At 37.0% G+C, this 11757-nt stretch overlaps 2 protein-coding genes across 3 annotated transcripts; both read left to right on the forward strand.

The window, feature by feature from the left end:
* The first annotated feature begins 301 nt into the window (after nucleotides 1–301).
* Nucleotides 302–9580, forward strand: adipor1a (adiponectin receptor 1a). Its single transcript, XM_048171759.1, has 9 exons — nucleotides 302–442; nucleotides 3227–3303; nucleotides 3405–3602; nucleotides 3712–3825; nucleotides 4043–4214; nucleotides 6981–7167; nucleotides 7254–7441; nucleotides 8119–8312; nucleotides 8429–9580. The coding sequence occupies exons 3-9, from the start codon at nucleotides 3459–3461 to the stop codon at nucleotides 8555–8557; spliced, it is 1128 nt and encodes a 375-aa protein (XP_048027716.1). The 5' UTR covers nucleotides 302–442; nucleotides 3227–3303; nucleotides 3405–3458; the 3' UTR covers nucleotides 8558–9580.
* A 278-nt stretch (nucleotides 9581–9858) lies between these two features.
* On the forward strand, nucleotides 9859–11432 carry rabif (RAB interacting factor). Of its 2 annotated transcripts, XM_048171762.1 has the most exons (4): nucleotides 9859–10059; nucleotides 10195–10354; nucleotides 10584–10835; nucleotides 11022–11432. In XM_048171762.1, the coding sequence occupies exons 2-3, from the start codon at nucleotides 10208–10210 to the stop codon at nucleotides 10830–10832; spliced, it is 396 nt and encodes a 131-aa protein (XP_048027719.1). In that variant the 5' UTR covers nucleotides 9859–10059; nucleotides 10195–10207; the 3' UTR covers nucleotides 10833–10835; nucleotides 11022–11432. The 2 variants fall into 2 exon arrangements, with proteins under 2 accessions (XP_048027719.1, XP_048027718.1); XM_048171761.1 differs by having other exon boundaries at nucleotides 10584–11432.
* Nucleotides 11433–11757: the final 325 nt, after the last annotated feature.

Genomic DNA, 11757 nt, shown 5'->3' on the forward strand with positions numbered 1-11757 from the left:
TTTTTATCTTCCTAAAAGCTGCCAGCACGTGCCGGATAAATGTGACCATCACACAAACGTGCTGCTGCTGTATTGTAAAGCGCTTCAGTATTTTCTGTGCAGTCCTCAGACTGAAGTTCAACCGTCACTACCTGGTATTTTACAAAAAATTAAATCACCTGGAGATTACTGCTGTAAATGTGGAAGAATTCACAAGAACCACCAAATAAATGGGTTAGTGAGAGCCCCTAAAGAGCGCTGTGGGGGTTTTACCAAATATCTTGCAGCAATGTCTTTCACCAGCAGGTGGCGCCACCGCAGTGTTATTTCAAAGGCAACAGAGAGCCAGTTTGAACTCGCCGTCTGACACACAGCAGCTTTCAACTCTGTTTCTCCATCCTGCTGGTGTTTGGTGGCCATCCGGAAGAGATCCAATTTCTTTAACAGCAGTTCTGGAAATCAGGTAACCGTCTAGACGATAAAATGCATCATTATTTCAATGCAAAGGCAAAACTATGATTCATATATTGTTGTAAGCGCATCCAGACACAGTAGTTTAGCGGTGCGTAGCGGTTTCTGTGTCTCAATGCTAACCTGCCCTAATATAACAGCTTTGTTTTTTTAAAGCGCTTAATTTCTTCCTAATTAATCGTTGTTGGGGACATTTTTGCGAATAATACAGTATAGTTGTTGCTGAAGCACTGTTGTTATGTTATGTATGATGATCTTGTAAGTGTTGATCATGACGTGTACCGGTGTTTTGGCTGTTCTTCCTCTAAATGTAAAGCCTCTTGTTAGCCAGCAGGCTAATTACCGTTAGTCGTAGGTATGAGCTGTATGATGCCACTTCATACAGATATCTATGTCACTTATAACGGTTTTGATTCGAAATGCACTGAGCTGCCTATCTATTCTGGACAGTGTATTTAGAATCAAGTGTGCGTTTGAACGTTTGATTCGAATTAGTGGTGAGAATTTTGATTCCTCGCAGTGACTCGGATCTTTTAAATCAGCTCACAAAAACAGATTCGTTCAGTGGCTCTTTCCGCAGGTTATCGGATGAGTGTATTAAAGAGTTATAAGCCATGAACCAAACCAACCAGCTATTTTTTTTTTTTTAATTTTTAAGACATTTCAAACTTTGATTTGAAGCAAAAAAAAAAAAAAGGATTTAAAAATCAGGCAAACCGCTTTAATGAGGGATAGAACTACAATCCCTTGAAGCAAATTCAGTAAATTCACAAGTATTTTGCCACTATTTGTTTGTCGCAGTTCTCTGATTGGTGGACATTTCTCTGCAGAATCATGGGTAATGTAGTTTTTCGCGTGGAATTACTCTGTTATACTTTTTTTTTTTTTTTTTAATCTAATAAAAATAAAATAACCTTAAAGGATTAGTTCACTTTCAAATTAAAACTTCCTGATAATTTACTCACCCCCATGTCATCCAAGATTTTCATGTCTTTCTTTCTCCAGTCGAAAAGAAATTTAAGGTTTTTGATGAAAACATTCCAGGATTTTTCTCCTTATAGTGGACCCCAATAGAGTACCCCAGGGATGACGTGTTTTTGTAGGCCAACCCGGAAGTTAGCGGAGCACGGGTTCCCTCGATTGAAAGCCTATGCATTTTTCCCATAGACTTTTGGAAAATAGCAGAAAATAAGCTCTGTGTTTAACAAAGGGTTATGACACTTACACGTTTTGTCTATCAAGATAATCTTTACAAGTTAACACAACATTTATAGATTTTGAAGCCTAAATAAAGTCGTCAGATATAAAAGGCTAACAGTAGGCTATAAACGGACTACAGCACACCATGGTCGCGGATCAACGTCATCACCACCAAGCTTCCTCAAACTTTATTTAGAAAACAACTTTATTTATAAACATGCTTGCTGATTATGATCTGTGCTGTTATGAATACTTATCCACTTTTTCATGAGAAATGCTGTCCAAATGTCCTATTTTTAATGATGACTTCTAAAGTCCCTGCCAAAGGAAGTAGTCCCTTTTAGCAATTTGTTAAGACAAACCGCCGATTTTAAGACACAGTAAAAGTTTAAAAAATCACAAGTGGGTTATAACTGGTGTGTTTTATGTCATAGATCAAAACGTGAAAGTAATTAGAGGCTTTGTTAACCACAGACCTTATTTCAGGCGATTTGGCAAAAACCCATTCAAAAAACCCATAGACTTTACGGCGTTGGAACCGGAAGTCCTAAAATGCTAACTCGCTTCCGGGTTTTGCCTACAAAAATACGTCATCCCTGAGGCACTCTATTGAGCCCAAATGGTTGAAGGTCAAAATTACAGTTTACAGCGATCCCAGACGAGAAATAAGGGTCTTATCTAGAGAAACCATCGCTCATTTTCTAAAAAAAAGTTGTTTTTTTAAATGTTATACGTTTTAACCATAAATGCTCATCTTGAACTAGCTCTCTTCTTCTTCTTCTCTATTAGAATTCCGGCAGTGTAGACACTGCTAAGTGTATTACTGCCCTCCACAGGTCAAAGTTTGAACTAATTGTTATATACTTGCACTAGAATATTGTATATGATTTAGTTCAAACTTTGACCTGTGGAGGGCAGTAATACACTTAGCAGTGTCTACACTGCCAGAATTCTAATAGAGAAGAAGAGAGCTAGTTCAAGATGAGCATTTATTGTTAAAACTTTTTTTTTTTTTTTTTTTTTTTAAATGAGTGATGGTTTCTCTAGATAAGACCCTTATTCCTCGTCTGGGATTGTGTAGGATGTTTTGAAGCTGCACTGAAACTGTAATTTTGACCTTCATCCGTTTGGGCTCCATTGAAGTCCACTATATGGAGAAAAATCCTGGAATGTTTTCATCAAAAACCTTAATTTCTTTTCGACTAAAGAAAGAAAGGCATGAACATCTTGGATGACATGGGGGTGAGTGAATTATCAGGAAATTTTAACTAATCCTTTAAATAATTCAGACTGATGGCTTCAAAAAAAGCATATACCAATCGATTAACAACTTCCACAGGTTTTTAAATCAATTCCCCTATGGAGAAAATGAATAGAATCTTTATTTTGGGAACCCAACTGTTGCACTCTATGGTAGGGAATGATAATGACTCGAAAAACCACAAATTATAATGTGCCTATGATAAGCTGTGATTGTAAACAGCTATATGGGCTTTGAAACACAGCCAGTATTTTGAACTGAGATAATAATGCCAAGTTGTTGTGGGGTTTTTCTTTTCTTTTTTTTTTTTCAAAGACTGAATGCAATTTCATAGAGAGGCAAACATCAGGAGGCTGGTTTAGACCTGCCTGTGTTCAAAGCTCCTGTCAGAGGTAAGCCATCTCTGTTGTTGTTATGGGTCACTGGTGTTGTCATGACTTGACTTTGGCCATGAAGTTTTGTTTTGATTGAATGCATTACTTTTGGCCCACAGTGAACTGAAGTGGAGGCTTCAGAGGTCTGGGTCGGGTCACAGGGCAGTCTACTTATGTCAGGCCAAATCAGGTCTGCCAGTCATGCGGACTGTCGGGTCACTGAGGAATGCCACGTCCCAGCTGAGGTGGAGCTGATGGAGCTGGGTCCCCTGCTGGAGGAGAATGGCCCCATAGGAACCAAGGGAGTCCAGTCAGAGGCAAGCCACATAATTATTAATCTGAATGCATTACAGAGTCTTTCATATTCAGTGCCACTATCAGCAGAAAGTGCTGCAGGCTCATTTTGAGCTCTGATTGTATCCACAGGGAGCAAGTGTTCTTGCTGATGATGAAGAGGAGGATGAAGAAGTCGGAGAGGTTCTGACGCTACCACTGCAGGCTCACCATGCAATGGAGAAGATGGAGGAGTTTGTGCATAAGGTGTGATCATCAAACATGACTGCTTAAATGGAAATTTAAAGGGATATTTATCCCCAAAAAATTAAACTTGTCATCATTTACTCACCCTCATGTCATTCACGAACCTGTAAAAACATTCTTCAAAATATCATCTTTTGTGTTCCACACAACAAAGTTAGTCATACAGGTTTGTAAGGGCATGGCAACAAAGCGGTAATGCCGAATCTCTGTTCTGCAGGTCTGGGAGGGCCGTTGGAGGGTCATTCCCTTTCACGTCCTGCCAGAGTGGCTAAAAGACAATGACTACCTCCTGCACGGTCACCGGCCTCCCATGCCCTCTTTCCGTGCTTGCTTTGGGAGCATTTTCAGGATCCACACAGAGACTGGGAATATCTGGACTCATTTGTTGGGTAAGGTTGGGGTTACAGTGTGGAGTCGTCACAGAGAATGGTGGCTATTGTGCACCTCATGCATATATTTAGTGCGATAAGTACGCAGAAGATCGATTTACGAGAACAAACACTGCTCTCATTTGAGAGCATGCAAGATCAAGATAAACCTTTTATGCTAAAATAATATATTATTTTATAATAAATTTTTAAAAAAAATAATTATAAATATTCATATGAGTGTATAACATTGACAAATTGACCGTGATGAAAAAGGCAAAAATTTTAAAACCATCTAGTGTAAAACAGTTATGTCAAGCAGTGTTGTTGTTGTTAACTAAAACTATTCAAATCAATTTTGTTCATTGAAATGAAGCTGGAAGATGAAAAGCTTAAAGGTGCCCAAGAACGTTCTTTCACAAGATGTAATATAAGTCTAAGGTGTCTCCTGAATGTGTCTGTGAAGTTTCAGCTCAAAATACCCCATAGATTTTTTTTAATTAATTTTTTTAACTGCCTATTTTGGGGCATCATTAACAATGCACTGATTTACACTCGGCGCCGCCCCCTTAAATCGCATGCTCCCTGCCACACCAGCTGTCGACTATATTACAGCGCATTTACAAAGTTCACACAGCTAATATAACCCTCAAATGGATCTTTACAAGATGTTCGTCATGCATGCTTCAAATTATGTGAGTAAAGTATTTATTTGGATGTTAAAGTTTTATTCTGAGTGAATTTGAGGCTGTCCTCCGTGGCTAACGGCTAATGCTACACTGTTGGAGAGATTTATAAAGAATGAAGTTGTGTTTATGCAGTATACAGACTGCAAGTGTTTAAAAAATGAAAATCATTTAACAGTACATTAGCAACATGCTAACGAAACATTTAGAAAGACAATTTACAAATATCAGTAAAAATATCATGCTATCATGGATTATGTCAGTTATTATTGCTCCATCTGCCATTTTTCGCTGTTGTTCTTGCTTACCTAGTCTGATGATTCGGCTGTGTGCAGCTCCAGACGTTAACTGGCTGCCCTTGTCTAATGCCTTTTATAATGTTGGGAACATCATGGGCTGGCATTATGCAAATATTGGGGGCGTACACCCCGACTGTTATGTAACAGTCGGTGTTATGTTGAGATTCGCCTGTTCTTCGGAGGCCGTTTAAACAAATGAGATTTATATAAGAAGGAGGAAACAATGGGGTTTGAGACTCACTGTATGTCTTTTCCATGTACTGAACTCTTGTTATTTAACTATGCCAAGGTAAATTCAATTTTTGAATCAAGGGCACCTTTAAAAATTTGAAATTTGCTTTGGCAACTAACTAAATACATAAGTTTAAGTTGAAGTACTAAAATTACTAAAATTGTAATAAAAAAATAAAGCAATATAGAAATATTTTAAATACAAAAAACAATAAAAATGACAAAAGCACATACCAAAATGACCTAAAATGTTAATAAAATTGGAATGAAAACTGAAAACATAAAAATAAAATCTAAATCTAATTATTAAAGGTGCCCTCGAATGAAAAATTGAATTTATCTTGCCATAGTTAAATAACAAGAGTTCAGTACATGGAAAAGACATACAGTGAGTCTCAAACTCCATTGTTTCCTCCTTCTTATATAAATCTCATTTGTTTAAAAGACCTCCGAAGAACAGGCGAATCTCAACATAACACCGACTGTTACGTAACAGTCGGGATCATTAATATGTAAGCCCCCAATATTTGCATATGCCAGCCCACGGTCCCAACATTATCATTATGAAAGGCATTAGACAAGGGCAAAATGTCTGAATCAACAGACTAGGTAAACAAGCAAGAACAACAGCGAAAATGGCAGGTGGAGCAATAATAACTGACATGATCCATGATATCATGATATTTTTAGTGATATTTGTAAATTGTCTTTCTAAATGTTTCGTTAGCATGTTGCTAATGTACTGTTAAATGTGGTTAAAGTTACCATCGTTTCTTACTGTATTCACAGAGACAAGAGCCGTCGCTATTTTCATTTTTAAACACTTGCAGTCTGTGTAATGCATAAACACAACTTCATTCTTTATAAATCTCTCCAACAGTGTGTAATGTTAGCATTAGCCACGCAGCATAGCCTCAAACTCATTCATAATCAATGTAAAGAATATAACATTATACAATACTCACATAATCTGACGCATGCATGACGAACACTTTGTAAAGATCCATTTTGAGGGTTATATTAGCTGTGTAAACTTTAAGGCACTGTTTAAGGCAAGCGCGAGCTCTGTGGGCGGAGATTTAAAGGGGCCACAGCATAAATCGGCGCATTTATAATGATGCCCCAAAATAGGCAGTTAAAAAAATTAATAAAAAAAAATCTATGGGGTATTTTGAGCTGAAACTTCACAGACACATTCAGGGGACACCTTAGACTTATATTACATCTTTTAAAAACATAATCTAGGGCACCTTTAATAAATGCTAAAATAATACTTAAAAAACAATAATACTCATTTTCATCTTAGAAATGTACTATTTGTTCACAATGGCTTCATATTATTTTGAAAAATGTACCATTTCAGTCAGGTTTAAATTTAAACTTTATCTTAAAAACAGTTTTAAAATATATTTCTTCATTGTGATATATGGAAAGTTGTATCACTGATATGTTTGACTATATGCCCCTTCATGACTTTATGCAACTTAATAAAAAATGTTATGTATCTTTTAATAAATTAAAAGATCCAGACAAAAAACAAACAAACATTGACCCATTTTTTCCCCCCACAGGGTTAATCTTATTCTTGTGCCTGGGCACACTTACCATGTTGAGGCCCAATATGTACTTCATGGCCCCCTTGCAGGAGAAGGTTGTGTTCGGGATGTTCTTCTTGGGTGCAGTGCTGTGCCTCAGCTTCTCCTGGCTTTTTCACACCGTCTACTGCCATTCTGAGAAAGTATCTCGCACTTTCTCGAAGTAGGTTTATAGTTTTGTTATTAACTGCACTATTTCCTGGTGGAAATGACTTTAAGTGACTTATCTCTCTGTTTTCTCTCTCTCAGACTAGACTACTCCGGAATTGCTTTGCTGATCATGGGCTCTTTTGTACCCTGGCTTTACTACTCCTTCTACTGCTCTCCTCAGCCTCGTCTCATCTACCTCACAATCGTCTGTGTGTTGGGTATAGCAGCCATCGTCGTTGCACAGTGGGACCGTTTCTCCACGCCCCGCCACAGGCCCACCAGAGCAGGTGCGCAGTGATGTATTTGCCATAAAATGTCAATTTTAGCTTATTTTAGGCCAGTCTTTAATGGTAAAAGATTGAACCTGAGTGACGAAATACAGTTCAAGTGCTACTTCACAGAATCGATTTTCAACCCGCTTTGTATTGATATAAAGTGAGTAGTATATGTGAATGAACGACGTTTACTCTTTCTCTGGACTGAGAAATTCATGTTTTTTTGTCCGCCGAATGATGTAAAACGCTGACTTTTGACAGCTCCAGGACTTTCATGATAACCACAGGATTATACTTCTGCATTTTTGTATCCTCACCCACAGACAGTCAGATCGACAAAAGGCTATTAACAGAACAGTTCATGTAAGAGTAGGTTTATCACTGAAAATGATCTCGTACCTCATCTACTCTTTTTAAACAGCATTATGGCAGAAATGGCAACAGCTTTCTTACAGTACGTGACTGTTTTGCTTCAGGGGGTTGGGTGGAACTGACAGAATGGCAGTTTCTTCTAGTTTTTTCCTCTCTGTTCTATTAAAAACACTACAAATTTAAAATGAAAATGTAAAATAATAACTAATTCAAAATAAAAAATTATAATAGTATCTCAATGATACTAAAATAACACTGCTTCAAGACAATGGAGCATTTATTCATAGCATATTGTTTTTGAAAAATGTTTTCTTTAGGAGTTTTCATGGGTCTTGGATTGAGCGGGATTGTCCCCACCATGCACTTCACCATCGAGGAGGGTTTTGTCAAAGCCACTACCGTTGGACAGATGGGCTGGTTCTATTTGATGGGCGCCATGTACATCACAGGTGCTGGACTGTATGCTGCGCGAATCCCAGAGCGCTATTTCCCGGGCAAGTGTGATATTTGGGTAAGTGAAGGAGTTTTTGATCTTGTGGTTTAGTCAGAAATGATTTTCTTTGTCATATTGTGGAGTATAGTGAAATGCAGATGCAGATTTACTCACCTAATTTGCTTTTTTCATAGTTTCACTCACACCAGATCTTCCATGTGCTGGTGGTGGCTGCAGCCTTCATTCATTTCTATGGAGTGTCCAACCTGCAGGAGTTCCGCTATGGCCTTGAGGGAGGCTGCACTGATGACACTCTCCTCTGAGAGCTCCGCAAACACATCCCTTTTCAATTAGGGTTTTTAGTTCCCCCATTTATACTCATTCCTTGATTTGTTTTATTCACCTTTGAGTTTTTTCCTGGTTGTTTTGACTTTTATTCATTTTTATTCTGTTACAAAGAATCCATGAAATTTCATTTATGAAAGTTTTTGTTTGGATAAAGAGCACCATAGGCTGAACAAGTAATCGAAAGCTGAAACATGATGACCCTTGCTATCATCAAAAGTTAATTTAAACACAATCTCTTGGGGTTTGAACATGTTTCTTTAGTAGTGAAAAGCACTTTCATTGAGCTGTAGAGATGCCCCCTCATGATATAACGCATCTAAGTTTTTCTTAATGTAAATGAACAGTTCTTCACATCATTTGATGCACACCCAAACTATTGCCCAAATTTTGTTGAATAGAGAAATGTCTTTGACATCTTTTTATTCAAACTGACTGGAAAACGCACAAAGGGCAAATAAAGGGTTTGAGGGTTTTCGGCAAAATCTACGTGCTTAGAACACATTCATAATTTTAACTTCTAGGTCAAATGAAAATGTAAACAGGTCAACTGTTGCACCTTACAGCACAGATATTGAATATCATTGTTATTAAAGCCTCTGCATGGATACATCTGTGCAGTCTGTAAAGTATAAACTTTCCTGTAAAGTATAAGAATATTCCTGTGCCTTAGGCCACTGGAAATAGGTTTAAATTAGATGGGCCAAAACTACAGTGTAGTAAATTTCATTAGTCTCAAACATAACTAGTTAATTTACTTTGCAAGCAATCCAATCAAATTATTAAAAAGGTTACATAAATAACAAATAAAAAAAAGTTTGACCTTTATTGTTGAACTTTCTCAGACTGCTGTTTGTAAAAAAGTAGTGTTTGATCCTTTTTAAATAAGCTAACTGTGTGGCTTTACCACAACCATATATTCATGTGTTACGTGTAGAGGTGGTAAATCATTTACATTTAACTGAAATGTGAAATGTTTAAATAAATATTTATGGGTCATACTTTGAGTTTCTCTTATTTGCTTGATTTATACGGTGAAGATTATCGTTCAGGTAAAAATGGAGGTTTGAATACGTTCAAAATTGAACACCTGGAGGTCCATTTTTATTATATATTTGCATACAACTCTCTCTAAACCAGGATATTTGCAAATTATATATAAATAAAAGGTAAATATATGCAATAATATATATTATCTGGATTTTAAAAAGGATGTTCCCATCACGTTACAACATTACTGCGTTTGAAAATGGAGTCTCTGAGCGGAACGAATTCATGGTTTGTTTTTCAGCCGGTCCGCTTTAGCAGTTGCACACGAATTAGCAGTTAGCGCTGACACTAGTCCGCTAGTGTTTTTCAACTAGTGTCTATTATTGTGTTTATACTTAAGTTACTATATTTGTACTCAACATTTCGAAGACCATATTTGGATAACAAATCTGACTTATACAGGATCAGTTTTCCTCATGGTCTGACTTAGGCGAGTATTCTTTCTTACTAATCTCTTATTTAGCCGCTTAGCTAATTATATACCATATAATTAGATACATTGATAGACTGGCCATGATCAAGTAATACATGTTAAATTCTGATCGGTCGTATGTTTTGTTTTCAGTTTGCTTACTAACATGGATGACAGTAATCAGACCTCTCCTGAGGGATCTGTAGACCCCTCTCTCGTGTCAGAAGATGGTAAAAATGTGAAATCGGTGTTGTGCCAGAGATGTTCTTCAAAAGTGCTCTGCCCAGGCATGGCAGTGATTGCAGAAAAGGAGGTAACTTTTTTTTAAAACTAGTTTTGTGTACAACATTTAAATACAAGTGTGGTTCATACGCAAATTCATTGTAATTTACACAGTAATTTGCAAAAATGTAGTCATGATGTTTGCACAACTGACTTGTAATTTTAAATAAATTATGTTATATTATATACAATGATGATGACGTTATCTCAATACTGATATGTCTTCTGTTTTCCATGCAACACGCCTTTCCATTTACCAGCTGTTTCTGCCTTCAATGAGGAAGAAAACCTCCATTGGTCAGTCAGATGGATCTTTGGATGGGGACACGTTAACAGCTCACTGGCTGGTGGATGACATGTACACATTTGAGAATGTGGGTTTCACAAAAGATGTAGGCAAAGTGAAGTACCTTATTTGTGCGGATTGTGAAATTGGACCCATTGGTTGGCATTGCCTGGATGACAAGAAGAGCTTCTATGTGGCATTGGACAGGGTGAACCACGAATAGTCACTGTTTGGAAAAATTCTAGAGCAGGGGTGTCCAATCCTGCTCCTGGAGGGCCACTGTCCTGCAGAGTTTAGCTCTAACCCCAATTAAACGCACCTGAACCAGCTAATACAGGAAACTTCCAGGTTGTGGTAAGTTTGAGCTAAACTCTGCAGGACGGTGGCCCTCCAGGACCGAGTTTGGACACCCCTGCTCTACAGTATTTGACTACAAACTCAAATGGCATTCTTGTTTGGAAAAAAAACTACTATAGGTCTTTTGTTTTGCTCTCTTCACAGAGTTCAGAAAAATGTAATTGGTTTTTGTATAGTTTTTTTTATTGTGATGTTTTCATTTTCACTGAAGTGTATGCTAACATGTACACGTTTAACATCATAGTCTGCCATAGATGAATGGAGACGATCCTTTTAAACATTCCTTAACACAAGACCTTTCCATTATCTCTTAGAAAAAGTGTCTTAGAAAATATTTTCAGAACACATGAAGTCACTTTTGTGAATGAGATTTAGAAGTGCTTGTCAAATAACAAAATTCATTGTTGACCATTTAAGATAATTCCAATATTATACTGAAAAAAATAAAATATAACATAACTCTAAACTGTTATGAGAGTTACTATTTTTTGTAGAAAACAATGTTCTTCAATGCATCTGTGTCATGTGTGTGTGTGTATGTGTGTATATATACGTGTGTATATATAATGTATGTATATTATTTATATATTTTTTTATATATGTACACTGTACACTACACACACACATATACATATATATATATATATATATACATACACAAACAAACAAACTATACCATATATACCAGAAAAATACCATAAGAAGCATATTCATCACCCTGACTGGATGTTCTGTGAGTAAAAATAATAATGAACATTTATGATTTAAAGTGACTTGGGGAAAACAAGGCA

This window comes from Megalobrama amblycephala, linkage group LG21 (assembly GCF_018812025.1).
Source record: "Megalobrama amblycephala isolate DHTTF-2021 linkage group LG21, ASM1881202v1, whole genome shotgun sequence".
NCBI lineage: Eukaryota > Metazoa > Chordata > Actinopteri > Cypriniformes > Xenocyprididae > Megalobrama > Megalobrama amblycephala.

Coding starts and splice junctions, on each gene's coding strand:
- adipor1a (XM_048171759.1), top strand. CDS start 3,459: ATGTCAGGCCAAATCAGGTCTGCCAGTCATGCGGACTGTCGGGTCACT. Junction 3,603..3,711: donor CCAAGGGAGTCCAGTCAGAG/GCAAGCCACATA, acceptor TTGTATCCACAG/GGAGCAAGTGTTCTTGCTGA. Junction 3,826..4,042: donor TGGAGGAGTTTGTGCATAAG/GTGTGATCATCA, acceptor TCTGTTCTGCAG/GTCTGGGAGGGCCGTTGGAG.
- rabif (XM_048171761.1), top strand. CDS start 10,208: ATGGATGACAGTAATCAGACCTCTCCTGAGGGATCTGTAGACCCCTCT. Junction 10,355..10,583: donor CAGTGATTGCAGAAAAGGAG/GTAACTTTTTTT, acceptor TCCATTTACCAG/CTGTTTCTGCCTTCAATGAG.